The 24,647-nt window shown below is 38.0% G+C and overlaps 1 protein-coding gene across 1 annotated transcript in view; it reads left to right on the plus strand.

Moving 5' to 3' along the window:
• LOC124747236 (esterase FE4-like) overlaps positions 1 to 24,647 on the plus strand; it is a 95,573-nt gene that overhangs the window by 39,003 nt on the left and 31,923 nt on the right. The window contains exon 2 of the mRNA XM_047248950.1: positions 5,897 to 6,045. Within this exon, the coding sequence (XP_047104906.1) occupies positions 5,897 to 6,045 (149 nt within the window). The remainder of the gene's footprint in view (positions 1 to 5,896; positions 6,046 to 24,647) is intronic.

The raw sequence follows: 24,647 nt of genomic DNA on the forward strand, positions 1-24,647 counted from the left end.
TCTTTTTACTACATGTGATGAGCTACTCTTTGTAACAAAATTTTAATGGTATTTTTCTATCATTTTCTTGTCTTTTTGTACAGAACATATTGTAAGTAGCTAGAAATAATTTATGAACAATATATCTGCTATATATCAGCCATGAAAACCAGTCATCATTTTATAAATATACAGTCAAGGTAAGTATATTTTATAAATAATTCCTTTTCCAAATTTCTTGATCTCTATATTTTATTTCTATAAGCTTCGGAATTTTACTTCATTGTGTATAAAAAGTAAAATTATAAATAGCTGAATCATTTATGTTATGCTTTATGTTAGTAGTAGAGAACAAGGAAACTGAAATATAGCTTACTGGAACTGAATGCTATTTTAAATGCAAGAAGAGAGAAATATTAATACATTGATTGTGTCTAGCTTCCCAGTGTTTTGAGTCATGTACCATATTGTAAATATTATAGTTTTGTTACATTTAAAAACAAGAGTAAATACAAAAAAAGAAAAAGTTCTTACAAGTCCACTGTAAGCCATCCAGTGAAAATAACTAGCACAGAAAGTAGTATAGAGCGTACAGGATTTCCTTCTCTGCTTACAGAGGTTGGGAAATTAGATGACATTGTGCCAAGCATGTGAGAACTTCAGGCAATAAACTGACAGATGAAACAGGCTAGGATTTGTTTAACATTCGTACTGTGACACATTATGTCATTCCTCTGAGGTTAGCAACCTCACATCTGAGGCATATGGTTTACATTTGCATCTTCACTCTGCTTGCCACCCAACACATTGTGGTGGATGGTATTTCTGCTATCATCATTTCTCTCCTTTCTTGTTCCATTCATGAATGGTGTGCAGGAAGAACGAATGTCAGTAAGTTTCCATATGATCATGAATTTCCCTGATTTCCCCTTTCTGGTCATTTTGTAAGATTTATGTGGGAGGAAGTAATAAGTTGTCTAACTCTTCTTGGACCATATGTTCTCAGAAACAGTAAGCCTCTCCATGATGCACAAAACTTCTCTTTTAGTTTTTTGTCACTGGAGTTTAATGAACATCTCCGTAACACTTTCTCTTTTACAATCCCCTCACAGAATGTCCTACTTTTCTTTTTCCCTATATCTGCTATTAAATCTACATGGTAGGTGTCACAGACTGATAAGCCGTATTCAAGAATTGGCCAAATGATTATTTCTTTAAACCAATATGTTTCCTTAGGATTCTTCCAATGAATCTCAGCCTGGCATCTGCTTTTCATACAACTTGATTTGTGCAGTCATTTCACTTGAGGTCAGTCTGAGAAAGATTCAGATCTAGGAATAACCACTTGTCTGCATCATGTACATGATGATGAGTAGGTACTCCTACATGTGAATCTTCCTTCATATTTATGAGCAATATTTTACTTTTTCATCTTAGTCCTTGCTAGTCCCTGCTCTAATTGTTGATTCTCTACAGATCATCCTACTTTTCACTACAATTTTCTGACATCAAAAATTGTCCATAGAAAACACCATTTTTCATGAATAACCTCAAAGAGCTTCTGACATTATTTACTAGATTATTTATTTGTATGTCACAGTCTATTGCTGGATTTAAAAATGTAATGTGTATGCAGAGTTCTATACAGCAAAAACAGATATGAAACATAATGCAGTATTTTGAGACTGTTTTATTCAGAGCAGTCACTCATGTTCATATGTAGCACAATTAGAAAAATTCGCAGAGAAGCTGTTGCATAACTAATTACACCTGGTTGCGTATTGTCAAGTGGGAATTAAAACACAGAAATTAACAGTCACAGAACTTTGCACTGCAGCAAGGAGAAACCAATCAAGGTGCTCTTGGTGGCCAGTGCATGAAACCTGTTGACACCTCATTGAGCAGATCAGCTGTCCACCTAACATTTCCGTAGTCTGCAATATGTCGCTACATCACCTCCCTTGGTGAAGGCAGAGCATCATTCTCGATGTATGCTGGGAGCATCATCCAGGAATCATCTCAGGAAGTGTATGCACCACCCAGAATACATATGTCATGGCAGTTGAGCCAGATATGATTACAATTGAGGTTGTTGAAATTCTGATGTAGGATGCAACTGTTTGCATTGATCATTTTATCCTGATGTTTCTGACAAAATGAAAGCTGGCACCACTCTATTGGGACAGTGTTGTGCTTGATGTTGATGAGAATGTCTATTGTTCTTCCACTTCTGTTAAGGATACAATATGGACCAGCATATTGAGGTATCAATGAAGGTTTCACCTCATACCTGTGCAACATTACATGAGCACAGGATTACAACTTTCAATGCACAAAGGTATGTGGAGTTCCATGACATGATGTTTGATGTGGCCGGATTTGTGACATTTGTTCCCTTAAGTGAGTAATGAAATCTGATTCATTTGAGATATCAATCGTGATTGCACATGAGTCAACAAAACCAACAGGTAGCCACAGAATTTCTCCATAAACAATTTTAGCCAGTGAAGAGTCTAGGTCAGGATTGTAACTGTTATGCAAGCCAAGTAAGACTAATGATAATGCAGATGTCCAATTTGATTCATTAGTGGGGCTCTTAATGACCAGTACCAGTGTCCAACCGTACCATTACTTGCAGGGTGGTAGTTTCTTCTGTGGTGCATTGTGCCACAAAATTTATTCTGCTGGGCAAATAGTTTAGACTCAAACTCCTTGGTCTGTTGTAATGTGAAGTGGACAACCAAAACTCAGTACTCAGTGCAACAGAAAGGTAGTGGCCAGTATCATGGCTGAATGTTGTCTACTGGGATGGCCTCTGGCCATCAAGTAAAACCGTCAATCGCTGTTTTGTTGCCAAATAAATGATGATAAATCATCAGCACAACAAGAACAACACAACAACCCTTGTTGCACTGAATCTATGAATCTTTGCCATGTCTGGGCAGCATGTCCTAATCCAGACATCATGAATCAGCTTTCAAAGACGCCAAATGTATTAATATAATGTATGGTGCTGTGACATACCTCTTTTGGGGCACCTGGAAGATGTGTGATATGTTGGAACTGCCCCATTAGCTGAGCATATAGTATACTGGCTGTTGACCAGATCAGCTTGTCATCATATACCACTGCACAGTGTCAAAACCCGTTGGCAGAAAAGTTGGTGATGCTGCTGATGAGGTGTGCATTAGCATATGGCAGTAGGCGATAGTGAGCTAAAACATGGGCTTTTGATGATCAGGTCCATCACAATGCCACAGTAAAATTCCACGTAAATTCACATTGTAGATCCAGATGTAATTCCATATGTTGTGTTACATAAGTAGTGAAGGATGAGTTGTTAGCCACAGAAAGATGTAACAAGATTGCTTGCTGATACTTGTGTAACAGGGTTCACCACAAAATACATGCATCAGAACCAGTGTCCACTAAAAATTTTTGTCCTGTCTTGTAGTCTGTTATGAAGAGGTGCAGAGGCAGTGAATGACAATTGGGTTCCCCTTCTTCAGACTGTCATTTTTGATTGAAGAATGAACACAGAGATATACACTTGTGTGCCTGATCTCTGAACTTTCAGTGATATCAGCAAGTGTCAGGTTGAGTAGAGTCATCTGCTGCTGAGAAGTCTGCAGAGGAATGGCTTGTCAGTCATTTATGGAAACGCTCCCCTGCGTACTGGTCAGAGGGTAGTTCACTGATCTGTTTTCTCAATGTGTTGACCTGGGTTTTGAGGCTGTCGTGATCTGCACGCGTTCCTCTTGACGTGCTGTGGCCTGCCACCATGCTTGCAGTGCAGGAGGTCAGCACAGGTGCATCCTGAATCCTGTTTGCCAGGTCTGCTATGACATCTAGCAACATTTCTGTTTGGGAACCTATAATAGCTTTTACTTGTGCTGCCAAGTGTCTTCTCCATAATGTGTGTAATAAGTTATCTGGCACCATGTGCATATCAACCTTGATTAATAAATGACAGAGGTACTGGGATGGTTTTTTGCCTCCAATGTCCTTCTGCATCAGTACCTGTCTTGTTCTTCTTGTGAAGCGGCCTCTCTACAAATTAACTCGACCTCAAGCTTTCCATATTCCTCCATATCTGGAGGTGTGATTTTTACATTTGCTCCTTTGCTGCATAACAATAATCTAATGGGCCAATCCCAGTGTAAATTTGGTGAAATCTTTTATCACTGCAGTGCAGAGGAAACTTGCCTCTGTCTGCACGTACCATAATGCTGGGGTGTGTGGACAAAATGGCGGTAGCCCCACTGCAGGTCTGGATACTGTGGGTGTGCCATCCATCTCGCAATTTCCTGCTTCTTGGAAATTCATTATGATGCTTCTGTATTGATGACTTTATTTTCTCTAGCTGTATCATGCTGGAGTCACTGCTACCAAAGCTGTTGATTGATTTGAGAACTTAACACGTACGATGAGTTCTATACAGTGAGAACAGATATGAAACATAATGCAGCATTCTGAGACAGTGTTTTATTCAGAACAATCTTACACATTCATATGTAGAACAATTCACAGAGAATCTGTTACATACTAACACAAATGGGAATTAAAACACAGTAATTACTACCCACAGAACTTTGCACTGTAGCAAGGAGAACATGATTACAGTGCTCCTGGCAGCTAGTGCACGGACCCTGTCAACAGCTTAGCTGCCTACCTGACATCGCTGTGGTCTGCTGCATGTCACTACACATATTGTAAGTAACTCCACTATAAGACTTCCTTGGGGCACTCCCAAAGTTACTTTTACTTGGTACCCCTGTCTATTTCCTCCCATTAAGAACAATATGTTGAGTTCTATCTGTTAGGAAGTCCAGAATCTAATCACAACTTGAGTGCAATACTTGCTTAGCTCATGTTTTATCATGTGTCATAGACAGAATGAGTTCGTCCTGCAAGTATAATGAAATGCCCCCAAATAGAATCTATAATTTCCACATTGATTAATTCTCTGATGAGATAAGTCATCCCTCACCAATGACAATAACCACAACAACAACAATAACTTTTTATTCCCACTCTGTTGTAGTAGAATAATGCTTTGTCATTGCTATACCAATTAGATAGCTTTATGCTGAAGCTTATGCACTCTGGCACCAGTAGCAGTGTGAGCTTGAACTGGAATTAGTCTACTGCTGTGTACCCAGTCTGTACTTAGTCTGCTGATGTGTTCCCAGTTTCACCAGACAATATATTTGCACAGTGACTATCAGTATGTCAATCAAGAGTGTTATCTCCATACTCCTTTTTCAGTCCCTTGTTGAAATGATGTGGATTTCTTTTGTAGTGACCCTTGTACATGGAAAACTGTGTATTGGTCTACAACTCTTGTGAGCCATCACTGTGGATTCACTTGATATAAACTTTTGAAATATTTACCTTTTTCATTGGCACCCAAAGCTAAAACTGGACCACTGACAAGCATATCTGAATATTTGCTGCATCTCATTTCTGTATTTGTATCTGTTATAAGCATAATAATTATTGCTGTACAGTCATTTAATTTCCTTTGTAAACCCCCTTCCCTCCCTAACTAAATCTCTTTTACCACTACTGAAAATTAAGACTGGCAAGAACATTCTCCTAAAACCTTGTATGAATGAGTATAAATTGCTGTTAATGTGATGCAGCATAGAATGTTGAATTATAGGGGCACAGTTTTAACCACATAGCTGCTGCCATTGTGTCACTCCTGTGCTGTAATGTGGAGGCCATTATGAAACTAATTAGAAACACATTTGGGGCACCTTCTGCCTGATCACTTATCAGCTGATGTCACAATCTAGTGGGACTAATGTCTTCCCTGTCTATATATATAGGTGTTCCCCTATTGTATGACACAGTCCTAAACCAATACTTGTGATTATGTTACTGTTACTATTTATCTGTATTTTATGCATAGGAAAATCTGTGTTTGGTCAACGACCCATGGTCCAAATATCTGATGGAAAAATAAGAGGAATTTATGACTTTGCCTATTATGGAAGGCAGTTTGCAGGCTTCATTGGTATTCCTTACGCTGAACCTCCACTTGGTCAACTTCGATTCAAGGTATCAGTGAAAATTGTTTCTTTTTGTTTTATTCAAGTATATCTACATTAAACCACGTTAAGATCTACAGGTGCATTTTTTGTTCTTGTGTAACCCACACCAGAAAACTCACTTGTGTATAGACTGTCAAAGATGTCAACAGAAAAATGTTATATCAGAAGCAGAGCAGCAGTTTTAGTGTAAGACTTAGGAGAGAAAATGTACATATTTGTAAAACTTATGTATTCTTTATTGCCGTGCTGACATCAACTGCCCATCACAGACTTTCTTCAAAATATGCAGATAGTGTTATTTGTTACAGAAATTCAATACAAAACCACTTTTGTTGTATTTATTTTAAGACACAGAATGCTAACTTCCTTGTTATATTACCAGATACAACTGATATAATTAGAGGTAATATCTTCTCTGTATTATCACTAAAAAATTTTAAAAATCATATTTTTATTATTTTTACAAATTATTTACTTAAAAACACCATCACAGAATTTATGAAAATTGTGCAATACAGTGTGAACATGAATAAAACTGACAAATTGCAGGGACAGGTTCCTGACTGAAAATGGAGGAAAAAAGGTCCTATGAACATGTCTCTGGAAATGCATCGTTTCCACAATAGATGGCACTGATGAATGACAATTCCTCTGGCCACATGCCATGCGTTCCTTGTGTGTTTCAGGCTGTGTGACTGATGCAGCATACAGTAAGCAGCAGGATGGCCTGGTATTCGTGTCAGGAACAATCTGAGACGGTGTTTGTGTGCGGCCAAGCCCATGGAAATGGTCAAGAGGCAGCATGGCTATATCAAAGCAAATACCCTTACAAACACCAACCACATCACACAACATTTCAAGATCCTTTTGGGTATTTGTGTGATCATGCAAATGCACAAAAAAGGGCTTGAAATTTTTTGTAATGTGACTGGTTCCCATGAGGGTACTTATTTCGACATAGCTGTGCTGCCTCATGACTGTTTCCATCTGGTTGGTCATACACAAACATCATCTTGGTCTGTTCCAGACATGAATACCAGAGCATTCTGCATGCTTACAGTATGCTGCATCAATCACATGGCCTGCAACGCACAGGGAACAGACGGCACATGATCAGAGGAAATGTCATTCATCAGCTCTCTCTATTGTGGCAACGATGCATTTCTGGACACAAGTTCATAGTACTTTTTTCCTCCCTTCCAGTCAGGAATTGTCACTGTAGTTTGTCAGATTTATTAATGTTCACCCTGTATAGTGTTTGGTCAATGTGTTAGTAGTTACTAAAAACAAAGTGGGCAATATTTTTTAGTGTAAAGTGTTGGAAATTTTTCTAGATTCTGTTTATTTCGCATTATTTAATTTCTAGTGTAAGATATGCATGTTGGCAACACTGTTTCCCACTGTCTTTTGTTTATAACAAGCAAGTGAGAACTAGCACATGAATCATTGTGCATAGAATGTTGTGTCTGGTTTGAACTTTTTGCCAGGTAAATTGTTGGAAATCTGTCAGAGGTATTGCAGAAATATATTGGTCCATAAGTAACAGTGTTACCATCACATCCATTGTGTATCAAAAATTATGAGGTGATCAGTTTTTCCTACTGACTGATAGAAGCACAGCTCATAAGGAAGTTTATTTGGAACCAAAGATTTTCCAGTATGATTTAAAATATAGACTGCTGTATTGCAAGGTTCTGCCCACAATAGTTTGCTTGAGTTCAGCATTAAATGTGCAGCTTCAACAATTGTTCTATTTTCACATTTGGTCACATTATACTGTTCTGGTGTATAGGGTGGAGGAATCAGCAGTTCTATTCCCTTATCTATGAGCAATTTCTTAAGTCTGTTGTTGTTAAATTCTTTACCTCTCACATGTAAACTGTTTAATGACATGTCCTTTGGTTTGAGCTTCATTTAAATATTGTTTATGCACATAATAGACTTAATTTTTGTGCTTCAAAAAGAAAATTTGATTAAATTTACTGAAATTGTCTTTAAAACATATGTAATATCAAGCACCTCCAGATGACTCTGTACTCATCGGTCCATTGATAACTGTGAGGATTAATTCACAAGTAACTGTGGAACAATTTACTCTTTGTCAAAATGGTAGTCTGTGCATCTTTCCTAATGCACGACCACCACAAAATTCATCCTTACAAACATCCATATTGATGTTAAGTTTCTTCAAGATGTTCTTGATGTGTTGTTTATTTTGATGACTGAATCTTTTGTGATACATTTGTAATGTTTCAGAAGATGTCACAAGTAACTATTTCCTCTTCTAACAACACACATAGCCTGTCATGACGATGTCACCACTGGCTTTCTCCCAAATCCTAACACTTTTACAGTTAAACATTATGTTGCAACCTTTACATATGGATGATTTGGCTGAGAGCAGCAACCTTTACATATGGCTGATTTGGCTGAGAGCAAATGAACACTTGCATTAGGCACATATAAAATGTTTTCCATTCTAGCACTATACCATTGATTGTTTCATCTTATTTCAATATAGACTTTCTTGATCAAATGCGCAGATATTAGTACCTTGTTTTCCTAATGAAACTACTTCAGGAACATCAAATTCACTGTACAAAACAAAGTACTGTTTCATAGCACCAATAGCACAGTACCATTTATTCATGTCAATATAATTTCTGTTAGACAAACTCAGGGTGCATGAAGTAAATACATTGTTTCTACTCATCTTCTATTCTTGCCACATGATATTTCAATTAAGAGCATTCAGTGGACACTCCACTGCCCAATGACCTAGTTGTTTAATTTATTGCATGGAAATTTTCAATTTGCTCACATCTTCTTTTTCCATGTGTTAGAAATGACAAATGCAGTCATTTGTGTTGCATTTTGTTCACAAGATTTAGTGGTACAAAGTTTCTCAATAAGTAAGTTCAAACTATAATTTTCTGCTGGTATTGTCTCCCAGAGCTGTTTAAAATGATCATATTCCTTTCCCAGTGTAGATAAAATTCGGCCATTTAATATTCTTTCAGACAATGTATTCTTTTCATATTTTGTTAATTCATCATTTAGATCTATTACTAACTTTTGAATTGTAGCCAAATGTATGCTAATATTTTCTGCTTCATTTGATTTGACCTGAAAGAAGTTTTCAGTTAACATGCCCAAGTATTTCATGCCACTATGCTCAAATTGAGCATGAAGTTTGCCCCGTAGATCTTTAGCATTTTTGATCGTCAGCACAAGTTCAGCAACTGGTTTGCTTAGTGCACTTGATATCAGACTTTCTGCTTTCGCATCATTCTGTTACCATTCTCCATATGCTACCTTCTGTTTACCTGTACATTTCTGAGGCAACATAAAAGGTTTGCACATACTGATAACAATCCCTTTGAATTTATACGAATGGAGCACCTTAGAGATGTGCCATTTCCATTTTGACCAATCATCAGGTGCTTCAAGTTTATCAATATTCACTTTATAATCTCCATTTGTGCACATGTTCTTACCGTATGACTCATTTCAACAAAAAATTCTTCTACCAGCACACGGTGGATTGAATCAGTTTTTTTTTCTTTTTTAACTAGTTTTATTCATGATTAGTACATTTTCAGGATACAGCTTTACTTTGTAACTAAAACAAACTTCAAAGATAATATATAAAAACAAGAATATTTCAAAAAATACCCAGGAATATGCGACCACTTTACAGAGAATACCAAAACATTTTTCTTTTTATCACAACAAATAACATATTTACTCATAAAAAGTGAGTGTTAAGAAATGCATGTTGAATGGTGTATGCACAGGGTAAAATTTTGTAAGAAAATTTTATATTGAACCAGAGATGGTCAAATGTAGTATTGATTTTCCTTTAATTTTCATCTATGGTCACAAATGTTTTGTTAACAGACATGACCATCATCAGATCTGCAGCAAAAAATGGAAAAAAAACACAAATACACTCACAGATTGTCTAAAGCTTAAAAACAATCAATAGACCATAATGAAAAGTACTACTGACATATATATGCATTTGTACACTTAAGTATGAAGAGGAAAGTCCTAATGTACTGCAGCCATAGTGGCATCATCAAATGTTAAATGCAAAATCAGCACGAGGATTGTCAAATATATATAAATAACATCATATGCATGAGTCATGTTGTCAGTAGAACTACTGTCCAAAACAAGCTGCTGTATAGTAGCCACAAGATGTTTGTGTTGTAAGTTCACAAGATCTCACTAATGTAGGCATACACTAGTTTTCAATGATAAATTGAACAGTGTAAAATAAAGGGGGATACAATAGTTAAAGTCTGTAATGAGCTTATAATGTATAAAAGGCATTGCAGTAATAAAAATTGATGAAATAGAACATGACAAAAGTCAGATTGTTAAAAAGAGGAAGAGTTAAGAGACAGTAGTTGACATATGCTCAAGTGCCAATATTCTAAATAATGACATAAGTTATAAACACCGTTGATAGTGCACAGAATAATATTAAAAAAAAACTATAAAACAAATCACTAAAGAAGCCACAATGAAAGAAAACATAATGCTGCACGTAATCAGTGCCCTCTGTTAGTGCTAATGCCAGAATTACTCACAGGCGAGAAGTGGTTGGAGGAACATGACTGCCAAGGGCCCCTCGTACCCTGCAGCACTCCTTTGCAAGAAAGGAATGATTAAATTCCGTAACAGTGCATGACCAACATTATCTAGTTAATGCAGTATATGAAATGAACACTCCAATGAATTTATAAAGCTAATTGTTAATGTATAGTCAGTTTACTGTGTGCTAATTATGACCATTATTAATTTTCAAAGAGTGAAAATACAAGTTTTAAAGTTAGTGCCATACTGTTGCTTACCACAAGTCAATACCAGTTCCCAGATCCATGTCATTTTTGATTAATTATTTCGCTCAAGAAGTAATAGTCTCAGTCATAATTAAAATGTATGCTAAGCAACAGCCTTGCACAATAGCTGTATGTGAACTATACAATTTAAAGTACTAACAGAGAGCAGTGTGAAGAGCATTACCATTGCACAGATAAAGGTAAGAAATTTTATTATTTGAGGGACAGAATTCATTAAGAACAGGGACTATTATTTTCAAATTAATCAAGTTTTGTTTCACCACCAGCGCCAATTTCAAATCAATAGTGTTGCACTAGATTCAGTTTTTGGTGTTACAAAAATTCATGCCGTTTTGGTTTGGCTTAAAGTTATTGACAGTTTACATTCTTGCAATCAGAAAAGTTCAGTACAGAGCAAAGCACATAAACGGTGAGACAAAATACACGTTCACATGCCATTCCCATTCTAATAGGTGTGTTGTAGACTACTGTTAGTTATGTTACTACATACATACCTGTAAAGGAGGCAACTGTGCATCTTGCACAGGCTACTTCACAGGTTGTAGAAACCTTACATTCAGATCCCAGTACATTGATTCTTTTGCCCTTTCTTGTGGCTAGAAATAAAGATAAATTTTAAATGAAAACAATTTATGGAGTCACAGTAGAATGTAGACTTCGCCTCTTTCCCGAAGGTGCAGATTGTGTGTCCTGATACAAGGATATTTAACAAGCTGCTTGTAGCTGTAATATAATAAATTAGGAGTGTTTCAAAAGAAAATTAAAAACATATCTGATTAGTTGCCCCTTCTACCAATTACCTATCTAGATTTGAAGATTGATCTGGCAAGACATTGTAGAGTAAAACTACATTGAATATGGAGATTTTTATTATTATAACCATAATACAGCCTAGTGGTCAGCACATCTGACTGCATTGCAGAACACCTAGGTTTAGTTCCTTGTAATGTCAGGAAATTTTTCTTGAGGAGCTACTTGAGTGAAAATTAGTGGCTCCAAAGCATGGAAGGCTGACAGTGAGTGGAAGAGCAGTGTGCTGACACCATGCCCCTCCATGCCACATCTGAATGACACCCCTGGCAGAGAATGGCTGGGAATCTGGTAGTTGTAACCATCTGAATGGTGTGCTGCCCAGCAGTTTACTCCAATCTTCATTGAGAGTGGCATAAAAATTACATACAACTTACCTCAATGGCAGCTCTTTACATGGAGAGTAGTGCAAACTGCCTACTGTACCATTCAAATGACTGCAACAACAGCATGTAAATCATGATATACATCATATATTTTACACTTGCCAGACTTAAAAAGAGTTATTCCAGTGAATCTCTCTTTTACAGGTATGCTATTCTGATGCAAAAAACACAAAAATTTAAAAAAACAAAGTGTATTTCTGTATCTCAGTGATTAATGAAGATGAGAAAATGCATTGGTCTTTCTTTCTAGAGCTCTTTGTCACAATCTGTGTAGGTGAAAAGAGATTTCAAGTATCTTTAATGAGTTATTTGATATGAAAGTGTTCGGCACTACACCCTGTGTATCTGTTTAGTCATAGTTAATTTGTGACACAGAATATGATGAGTGACTGGATGAGTGAATGAAGATGTTGTTTGTGAATTACAGAGTACTGTCATTTCAGTGTTGCAGAAACAGACATTATTTTTTCAGTTTCAGGATGGGCAAAATAAAACTTATTATATCTATATTTACAGTAGGATCAACACAGGATTGACCCCTTTAATGAACATCATAGAAAATGCCATAAATGGGTACCATTCACATCAATACTGTGCAATGGTCAATTATTTTAGCTGTGAGACATGTAGAGCAGCTTTTCCTGAGGCATAGTAGCAGTACTGTTTTCAGTGTTATGCTGTAGCTCTTTCAACACAGAGGATTTTTTGAGTAACCCTGATCCTTCAGTTTCAGCCATAGGTAAAAATCACAGGGAGAGAGATCAGGCAATCAAGGTGGTCAGGAGATTGCACTGCCCCACTGATTGTCCTCTCCTTGCTAAACTCTTTATGCACTCATGAGAAGTTGTCAAGGTTGTGTGTGCTGTTGCTCCATCTTGCTGAAAATATGCATGCAGTCATTCATCTTCTGTGAGTTTATCCACATATGGATTAAAGAATTTATGGACATATTGGCAAGCATTGACAGTTATAAATATTTACTGGGCTAGTTTTGCTTTGCCCATGCTGTGTATGGTTCTGCTACAATGTCTGCCTGATTTAACTGAGAAATGATTGCAACTACTGAAATTATATTTATAACAAATAGAATACTGCAGTCATGTGGCATCAACATCATTCATTTAAGACTGTAAAATTTTAATAATTTCCATAATATGTGAAAAGGTGTGGATTATTCTGAAATATTCTGGATAGAAATGAAAAATGTAAGTAAAACACGTTTAAACATGCTTGTTCTTTTTTTTTTTTTTTCAGAACATGCTCACAGTAACTGAAAATGTTACTAACAATAATACGTCCTCTGTAAGTTGTTCATTTGAGTCTTTGAGAGTTGTGGACATTTTAACCTGTAGCATTGTTTCTTTCTCCATATTATAGTTACAGTTTATTTTTTGTCCTCTGGATCAGTTTTACAGTGATTTTAGACATGTTATGTTGCACATTTATACATAAATAAAGAAATTTCTTGGAAATTTGTCATTTGATACATGACATCCTTCTGTAGTAATGTTTACTGATAATATTTTTACTCAGTGATATATGCTAGCCTGCACTGATTTATGCAACAGTCTAGCACACATAGGGAAAGTCTACAATGTAATTGTTTTTTTGTCATACTGCTAATAATAATAAATAATACATTTAGAAGAACTGGAGACTAGTTTTTTTGTTTATCTATGTTAAACTCACTGCACAGAAATATTAGGACATTTATACATATTGCAGCACTATGTCTTAGTCTGTATGCTTTCTTCTGTATTTTCAACACTACACTTTATTTTCCTTTTCCTTCTTTCAGGAAAATATGACATTCCAACTCACATTTGTCCTATGGATTTGCCAACAAGTACTGTTTTACCTTATACCAACATCCAGAGATGAGGTGCTCCTTTTGTTTTCTTTTGAAGGTGCTCAGTTCCTTTATGCTCTTGAAGCTAGATGGTAGTCAATTATAAAATAAGCTTCTTGTAATTGTAGGGTCCCTGTCTGTCATTTTCAATCTTCTGCCACAGATGTGTTAATTTTCTCAATTCCTTGAATTTGTTTTTGCAGGATTCCTGAGGTGACAGTTTAGCTATGCATCTAATGGCTTTCTTTTGAAGTTTTAGGATTCTTTAGATATGTACATCTGCTCCACCACCCGATATTGGAATACAGTACAATATGTATGGGAAAATAAGTCCATAGTACATTTTGAGCAAGGTTTCCTAAGTCCACTGTGTAGCACATTTTTTTCATTAAAAATATGTTTGTACTTATTTTGGAACAGATCCTGTCAATGTGTTTTTCCCATATCAGAAATTTTTCCACGTCTATACCCAGAAACTTGTTCTGTTTGTTTTGGAATTTGTACACATAGTCTTCTTCCTGTTGATTAATAAGTTATTTTCTGTAAAATGCCTTTCGGTCATTTACAAGTTCGCTCTGGCTCTTTTTTCCAACTCCTTCACTAAGGCACGCCATATTGGTAAAGTTGTGCCATCGGCATACATGATCACTTTTTCATTTACAGCAGTGAACATATCATTTATATTTAATATAAAGAGCAGAGGTTGTAATATTGAACCCTGAGCTACTCCATATTTTGCCTGCAGAAAATCAGAGTAGACATTTCTCTCTGTATTTCCAGATTTATGTTTTATTTCCACAAACTGTTGTCTGTTTTCAACAAATGTTTTTATAATATCAGCAGCTTTCCTTCTTATCCCATAGCATTCCAGTTTCTGTAAAAGAGCCACTGTCAAAAGCTTTTGAAAAGTCTACATAGACACAAGATATTTTCTTTTGATGATCCAATGCCTCACTGATGTGTGTTATGAAGTTTGTTGCTGCAGTCTTGGTGGATCTACCCTTTCTAAATCTGTTGTGCCTCATTTAAGATGTTATGCTTCTTTATGAAGTTTATAAATCTATCTTTAATCACTGTTTCTATTATTTTAGGCAGAACAGGTGTAATCATTATGGGCCTATAGTTTCTGGGGTCTCCTTTATCCCCTCCTTTGAATACTGACACAACTTTACTCATCTTTAAACATTTTGGAAATACTCTTTGCTTCATTACTAAATTTATCAGTAATGCTAGATGTTTAGCAAGATATCTAGCACAGTGTTTGCTGAGATGCCATCCAGACCTGTATTTTTATTTCTAGTGCTCCAATTTTTTTGAGAATTTCCAATTCATCTGTAGGAAGGAGATATAAACCCTTCGCTACCTTTTTGGGACTCTCCATTCTTTTTGGTACTGATATGGTTTTTTGAGAAGTTTCTACACTATAGCTATATAGTGCTGGTTGAAAGTATTGAACCCTTGTTGTGAATCAGTCACTTCATTCCCTTCTCTTGTCAGTGCTATATTTATATCTTTCAAGGCACGTGATTCTTTTCTGTTTTCATTTATATAGTTCCAGATTGTTTTATACATGTTAAAAGAAGATTGTATTTCAAATTTTTGGTGGCTGGCCTTTGCTTCTCTTATCATCCTAGTGTATGCTTTCTTCTTATACTTGTAAGCCTCATGACTGACCAGACCTTTTCCTTTCTGATATGTTTCAAAGAATTCAGTCAGTTCATCTCTAGCTTTTTTACTTTCTGTGGTGAACCATTTTTTATTTGGTTTACCCCAAGTAGTTCTGCATATCATAGGATCAGCTGTATGTTATGGGTGTGTTTAAGCATACTGGAATGTCTTTCCCACAGTGCTACAGATGTGTGTACTCACACCACTTGGTGTTTTTCTGAGTGCTATGGGGAATTGGATAGGTCAGTGGTGCACTACATAGCTACTCACGTAGTATACATGGGGCCTTTTTAGGCTAGGTGGTAGTTTGATGTACTCTGATGAACACTTGCCATATGACACACATATAATGTAACCAGACTGTGCTCAGAATTATAACACTTTTACTATCATACTTTTATCAGTAAATTGTTGACATGTTCATAGCATAGTTTCTGAATTTACTACACTCTAGGAAATCTCTCCCCCTCAAATTATTCTTGAGACTGAGAGCTGGCTGAAACACAAAGTAGAAAGCTCACAGACATTTAGCAGTTCATCAAATGTATATCAGAAAGACAGATTACATGCCATAGGAGGGGGAGTGATCATTGCAGTTCACTAAAATATTGTGTCTATTGAAGTTGACAGTGATGTTATCTAATAAGGTGTAACAGATCTAGATGAAATTGAATTAATTGTTAGATTTTTTTACTGGCCACCTGATTCTGCTTGTGACAGGTTTAGAATCATTCAAAGAAAGAGTATGGTCAGTCATGCAGAAATACCCATATCATGCAATATTAGTTGGAGGTGACTTTAACCTGCTGAGTATAGACTGGGACATCTATGGATTCATTGTAGAGGGTAGAGACAGTCTCGCAAAGTACTTGTGAACACATTATCCAATCACTGTCTTGAGTAGCTAGTTAGACAGCCCACACACATGGGAAATGCATAGCTAAAAACAAGCCTGACCTTATCAATGACATCAGTTGAGGGATGGTGATTAGTGGCCATGATGTCATCATATTGATTGTGTTTAAATGGATTGTAAATAATACTCTGTAGAAGTATGTACTGTGTAAGTGGATAAAGGATGGAAAAGAAGCACCATGGTTTAGTAATGAAATTTAGAAAATGCTGAGGAAGCACTCAGTTCAGAATAGAAAGTGCAAATGACTACAGGGAAAAGTTGTAGAATTTTGTGTGGCTGTAAAAAAGTCAGTACATGAAGCATACAGCAACTACCATTTTCATACCTTAGCAAAATATCTTCCTGAGAACCCAAGAAAATTCTGATCCTACTGAAAATCATTTAGCAGGTCTGAAGTTTCTGTCCAATCATTCATTGATGAGTCTGGTGTGGCAGTTGAAGATAGCAAAAAGAAAATGAAAGTTTTAAATTTTGCATTTAATAAATCATTCACACAGTGGAATCATATAAACATACTGTCTTTTAAGCATTGTGCAGACTCCTGTATGGAGGTCATTGTAATAAGCATTTCTGACATAGAGAAACAACTGAAAGACTGAATGCAGATAAGCTGCCATGTCCGAATTGAATCCCAATTTGGTTTTACAAAGAATATCCTATGGCATTGGCTCCTTACTTAGCTTGCTTTATTGTGAATATCTCTCCCAGCACAAAGTTCCAAGTGGCTGAAAAAAATCACAGACAACTCCTGTATAAAAGAAGGCTGAAAGAAGAGGCCTTCAAAATTACAGACCAGTATCCTTAACATTGGTCTGCTGCAAAATTCTTCAAAATATTTTCAGTTCAAAGATAATAAATTTCCTTGGCACAGAAAAGCTTCTGTTCATAAATCTGCATGGTTTTAGAAAGAATAGCTCATGCGAATCTCAGTTTGCCCTTTTCCTCACATGGTATCCTGTGAACTGTGGCTATAAGGCAGGGCTGGGAAAAGACTGTTTCGTGAGCACGGGCACTTGCAGATGCCCATAAGGTCTGTCCATGGCTCTCCTCCACTCTGCCGGCCAGCAATACCCCCACCATCTACTTGCCCAGTCATGCACGTCACTGCACTGTGCGGAACCACTCGGTCCGTTTACTTCCCGTCGTTTCTATTGTCTGTGCAGACATTGCATTTGGTGTCTGTGATAAAACAGAACTAGTGGATGGAAAATAGCTGAAGAGGAGTTAAGATTGTTGAAACAAAAGTCCTTTGAACCCATACTCGTCAATTCACAGTGGGAAGAAGAGCACTTTTTCTTAGAACACAAAGCAGGCCTCAGTTTTTCATTTGCAATGCAACATTGTCTTCATGGAAGAAGTACAATGTGAAGTGACATTATCAATTGCTTCATGAGAAGGATAGAGCCAGTTTGAATAATGAAGAAAGAAAAGCCAAACTTATCAAACTGAAGCAGAAAAAGGAGAAAGACATATGTATACATGTAGATAATTATGACACTGTTTCACATTATTACTGTTATTAATAATATGTTATGTGCATTTACCATCACTTTTACCTTCACCTGTATGTATTTACAGGACAAAAACCTCATCATCCAAAATGATGGAGTGATGACAGTAAGCTATCATGTAGCCCTTAAAATAGCTAAAACAGAACAGCCCTTTGGTGATGGAGAATTTGTGGATGAATGTTTTGTTGCTGCTGCAACAGTTGTGTGCCCAGCAAGCATTGCACTAGTTGTTAGTGAAAACCATTTGGAACAGGAGAGGCCCAAAGAAAGTTTTGATGGGTTTGTAATGGTGCTACAGTCTCTTGAAGGCATTTTTGATAGTAGCTTTGAGGACTTAAATCGACTGAAATGCGATGTCAACTTTTTTGTGACTCCTTTTGCAGTTAACATTGAAAATGTGCCTTCTGAAATTCAGTTGGAACTCATTGACTTTCAGTGCAATCATGTGCTGCAGATGTTTCGCACTGCAGAAACCTTGGAAACCTGCTACAAATATTTCCCATATGAACACTTTCCATTGTTATTTAAAATAGCTGCTTGTGTGTGTAGTTTTTTCGGAACAACATACTTATGCAAAAGTGTTTTCTCCATAATGAAACTGACAAAATCGAAGCTTGGGAGCGGTCTTACTGATGTTCATCTGACTGGTGCATTGTGCATATTGACCAGTAATTTCACACCAAATATCGAGATGCTAGTTCAAAATCATTTTTCAAACATGCAGGATGATGTAACTTAATGCCTATGTCCTATTCATTCGTAGTACCCCTCCTCCTAACTACACACGTCTGCGTGAATATAACATATCATTTACAATACAAATGTGTTCGTTTCTTAATTGTTTATGTCTATATCCTATTTGTGGCCATGAAAGTAGACCATGTTAAATGGTTTGAAACTGTGTTTCATCCATACATGGCCAACCGTTGCATGGCACAGGATACATGAATTTTGGATAAGTACGATTTACACATACATCCCACACACACATGTTGTGCCACATATGGCTGGCCTCCCAATAACAATCTACTCGTGCCAAGTCCATGGACACCACATATGCATGAAACGACCTCAGATGTATGTGAGCTCCATCTGCATTATATATGCTAGCTTGTCGATACTCGGCAGCATGCGCGAAGTGCTCTCTTAGTGGTATGGTTGCCCCCTGTGTTGTGTGCATACCCAAGCAGCCAGCCACATCGCACAGCTCTGCCACTTGCACTACATGCCCTTACTACTGCTTAGCATTACCCTCGCGGCTCACAGTGCCCACAGACAACCATGCGGGCAGCTCTCATGCCCACTCCTGATATAAGGCAACAGTCAGATTCCACATGTGACACCGTGTTCCACTGCAGACTGTTAATGAAGTAATGAGTGCATGGACTAGATTCCCAGGTATGTGAGTGGCTTGAAGACTTCATAAGTAGCAGAACCCAGTGCATTGTCCTTGATGGCAAGTGTTCATCAAAGACAAGGGTATCATCAGGAGTGCTCCAGAGAAGTGTGTTAGGACCACTGTCATTTTCTGTATACATAAATGATCTGGCAGACATGGTGAGAATCTGCAGTGGTTTGCTAATGATGCTATGGTGTACTTGAAGATGTCGTAAGTGAGTCACTGTGGAAGGATACAAGATGACTTAGACAAAATTTCTAATTGGTGTGTTGAATGGTTGCTAGCTCTAATGTAGAAAAATGTAATTTAATGCAAATTAATAGGGAAAACAGGCCCACGGTGTTCAAATACAGCATTAGCAGTGTGCTGCTGGACACAGTCACATTAATTAAATATCTGGGTGTAATGTTGCAGAGCAATATGAAATGGAGTAAGCACATAAGGATTGCAGTAGGGAAGGCAGATGGTTGACTTCAGTATCAGGAGAATTTTAGAAAAGTATGGTTCATCTGTAAAGGGTACTATGTATAGGACACTAGTGCAACCAATTCTTGAGTAGTACTTGAGTGTTAGGGATCCACACCAGGTTGGATTGAAGGAAGACATCAAAGCAATTCACAGGCAGTCTGCTAGATTTGTTACCAGTAGGTTTGAATAATGCACTAGTACTATGGAGATGCTTCAGGAACTCAAATGGGAATTCCAGGAAGGGAAGGTGATGCTCTTTTCAAGGAACACTGTTGAGAAAGTTTAGAGAAGTGACTGCAGGAAAATTCTACTGCTGCTAATGCCCATTCACATAAGGACCATGATGATCAGACAGAGTAATTATGGCTCATATAGAAGCATATTGACAGTCGTTTTTTCTTCATTCTGTTTACAAGTGGAACAGGAAAGGAAAGGACTAGTAGCAGTGCAGGGTTTCCTCCACCATGCACTGTACGGTGGCTTATGATGTCTTGAGTCTTCCAGGTAACAGCATTATTGAAGCACAATATTTCACATAAATCATTATCTTCATCAGGTGTCACCTACAACTGTTCATTGAGTGGAATGGGTCTAGAACTTATACGGCCTTCCCCCTCCATGGCCAGTTTCAGGTATATCATTTGCAGTCTGCTCTCACTAGCAGCTTCCTAAGGCATTCCCTCTTTGCTCCAGTGCACCAGATTGAGTGCTGGCATTCTGTCTTTAATCCAGTACACCTGACCACGAGCAGGCATTCCATTTTCGGTCCACTGTAGTTACAGGTGTTCCCTCTGCAGTTTGCTTCCATGAAAAATGTTCTTAGGCATTTCCCTCTTTGGTCCGATGTGTCAGCTCAAGTGCTGGTGTTTTGCCTTTGGTCCATTGTACCCATACCCATGGTGGTGTTCTGGTTTCAGTCTAGTGCAGTTCTAGGTGTTCCCTGTGTGGTCTGCTCCTACTAGAAGCATCATACGACATTCCATCTTCAGTCTAGTGCACATGTTGTTCTGTCTGTGGTTCATTCCCCATGACCACACCCTCAGTTCTTCTTGTTGTAGTGTTTGCTGATGCCCCTGTTGCATTTTCAGTAACTCCAGTGCAGGATGCCAGTCTAAACTGAGTTGGAACCCAGTATGACAAGTGATGAGATTTTCCATCACCTTAATTTCTGTAGACTCTCTTATATCACTCCACCAGTATCTTGGGGCCTATTCAAGAACCCTTGTTTCATCATAGTTCATGGAATGATAGAGTTCCAGACAGTGCTTGGCAATGGCTTATTTATTTGCCTGTCTTAGTTATGTGTACCTCTGATGTTCTTTGCATTTGATGTCCACTGTCCTAGTTGTTTGGCCAACATACAGCATGCCTCACAGGCAAGTTATATTATAAGTTCTTGGTTTTTGTAGTCCCAGGTCATCTTTCTCATTTCTCAGTAGTCCTCTTATTTTGATACATGGACAGAACACACACGTTATATTATGCTTCTTGATAATCCTGCTGGTTTTGTCATAAACAGATCCCGCATAAGGCAGGTACACCACCGTCTTTGCCTCATCTTGCTCTTCCTCTAGATGGCAGAGAGGCTTGTCCTAAGGCCTTCTGAATCTGTCTGGCTGTGTATCCATTCTTGCATAACTCTGGTTTTAGATACTCTGTTTCTACTACCAAAGTGTCTGGGTCTAAGTGTGTGCCCTATGGACTAATGTCTCCATAACTCCTTTCTTCTGAACTGGGTGGTTGACAGCTGCTGGCTTGCACATATAAATTAGGTATACATCAGTGTGTAGGATCGCAATATATGCTGTAGCCAAACAGCCCATCTGCCCACTTTTTGATGAGTACATCCAGAAATGGAAACTAATCATCCTTTCTCAGTTCCATGGTGAACTTAATAATTGGCTGGTGTTCAGTAACACATTCCAGAAACTCAGGGCATGCAACTTATTCTCCAGACTTCGCTCCACCCGACTATCATCTGTTTGCATCACTGGGACACACTCGTGCCGAACAATGCTTCAGTTCATACAAAAATGCACAAAAATGGCTCGCTGACTGGTTCACTTCAAAAGAATAACTTTTTGGCATGGTATTTGTAGTCTGCCAGAGAGGTGGGAGAAATGCATAAATAGCAATGGAGATTATTTTGAATAAAATATTGTTTATCAGTTGCAAACAACAGATGTGTAATTATTGCAACCAAATTCTGGTTCCATACTTCTACTCCTGGTAGTTGTGAAAGTGTTGCTGGTGCAGGATTTTGTGCATGAACTGAGCCCTTAATTATGTCCAAAAAATATTCAGTGGGATTCATGTCAGTGACCTGGGTGGCCAGAACATTTGCTCAAATTGTCCAGGATGTTCTTCAGACCAGTTGCAAACAATTGTGGCCTTGTGACATGCCGCATTGTCATCCATAAAAATTCTATCATTGTTTGGAAACATGAAATGCAATAATGGGAGCAAGTGGTCTCCAAGTAGCTGAACATAATGATTTACATTCAATGATCAGTTCAGTTGCACCAGAGGACCCAGTCCACTGCATGTAAATACAGCCCACACCATTATGGAGTCACCACCAGCTTGCACTGTGTCTTGTTGACAACTTGGGTCCATGGCTTCTTGGGGTCTGCACCACACTTGATCCCACTTCTTACCAACTGAAATCAGGATTCATCTGACCAAGCCACAGTTTTACAGCCATCTAGGGTGCAACCGATATGGTCACAAACACAGGAGAGATGCTGAAGGCAATGTTGTGCTGTTAGTGAAGGGACTCAGTTTGGTCATCTGCTACCACAGCACATTAATGCCAAATTTTTCTGTGCTTTCATAACGTTTATGTTCATCATACATCCCACATGGGTTTATGCGGTTATATCACACAGGCTTGGTTGTGTATTAGCACTAACATATCTATGCTAATGCTGCTGCATTAAGTGAAAGCTGTCAACCACTGCATTGTTCTTGATGAGAGGCAGTGCCTGAAATTTGGTATTCTTGGCACGCCCTTGACACTGTGGATCTCAGAAAATTGAATTCTCTAATGACTTCCAAAATGGAGTGTCCCATGCATCTAGCTCCAACTACCATTCAGCATCCAAAGTCTGTTAATTCCCGTTGTGCAGCCACGTGAATCACCTGAATACAAATAACAACTCCACCAATGCACTGCCCTTTTATACCTTGTGTACACAATACTACCACCATCTGTATATGTGCATATCACTATCCATTGACTTTTCTCACCTCATTATATTGGCAGCCAGTGGAGACACAGAATATAAATTGAGATCAGTTTATACCTTTGCAAACAGATCCAATGTGTCCTTCAGTGGTGCCCTGGTGGACAGAGAGACATCAAAACTGACCATTATATCAAATTCTGTGATATGTAGTTGCTTGAGGTGGTGCAAGAAGTCCTCTGAAGTGTGGATGCAGTGAATACACTTCCCCTAATATGGTAACAGCTGTTTCTTCAATTACTTGGCTTTCAAGTACATTTATGTGCTAGTTTAAATTACATTTGGGCACAGTGGCACACCCTCTTTGTGTGCTTTTGGCAGCTGATATTGTCCCATTGGAATTGCCATTTTTGATCATAGTTGTGTGATGACCTTGTCAGGCATACCAGTTTCCTTCAAGAGATCCCTGATCTTCTTGTTCACATTGTCCATAAGGTCACATTCCAAAGTCTGTATGCAGGGGCCTCCAGAAGTTGACATACTTTCTCATCATAGTCAGACTGATGCAAAATGACTCTGGAGTTGCCTTTGTCCACAGGAAATGCCATGATGTTGCTGTCTTTCTAGAATATCTTGAGTGCAAGCTTCCCATTATTTGATATGTTCGATTTTGGAGGTTTCTTCTCCTATATATGGTAGAAATCTTGGGCTACTTGTTACAGTGCACTGATGAAACCTGAAATAGGCAAATTTCTAGGCATCATTGCGAAGTTGAGCTCCCTGCCGAGTACTTTGAAAGTGGTCTCATCAAACTGCTTGCCACTTAGGTTAATCACAGTGACAGAATGTCCTCCATCTGCTATGCTTTCTTACTCAGGCAGTCAAATTTCAGTCACTGGCATGGTGGGGAATTCTTTTTTCTGCACTCCACTAGAGATGGAGAGGCACTGCCTACCCTGTGCCAGTCTTACCCTGTTAAGCAGGCTGCCATGTATGGGTGAAGATATAAAAGCTCCCTACTTCCACATCTAGCCTATGGTGCATATCTTTAATCCTCTTTCTCATAAATGTCATGTAGACACAACATTTGATGTTGTACACCACTCTGGGATTGATGTGATGCTTAATCCTGGTGCAAACTGACACTATGTCACCATCTTGACATCTGAGTAGGGAGCTGAAAGAATTCAGCACCCTCCCTCACTTCTGTCAAATTTTGTCCAGTTTCTTGGTATTTCAGTACATCTCCTAACAGTAGAGTTTCTTGATGTAATTCTTCACACTTTCCCAGTGATATGATGACATCTTTAAATGTCATATATTCTACTGGATATCAGTGTCATTCATTCACAGTATTTTGACAACATGACTTTTTTTCTTCACCAGTTGAAACCTGAGATGGGCTTGTTGAGGGTAATTGGTCCAGTACTTATACCTACAGCCTTAAACCTCCTTGGTTGGTTCCAGGTATTCTGCCTGCAGTCTGCTCCAGCAAAGTGAACATATGGAACTACACTAGCCCTAAAATGAACTGCCAGAATGCAGT

This window comes from Schistocerca piceifrons, chromosome 1 (genome assembly GCF_021461385.2).
Source record: "Schistocerca piceifrons isolate TAMUIC-IGC-003096 chromosome 1, iqSchPice1.1, whole genome shotgun sequence".
NCBI lineage: Eukaryota > Metazoa > Arthropoda > Insecta > Orthoptera > Acrididae > Schistocerca > Schistocerca piceifrons.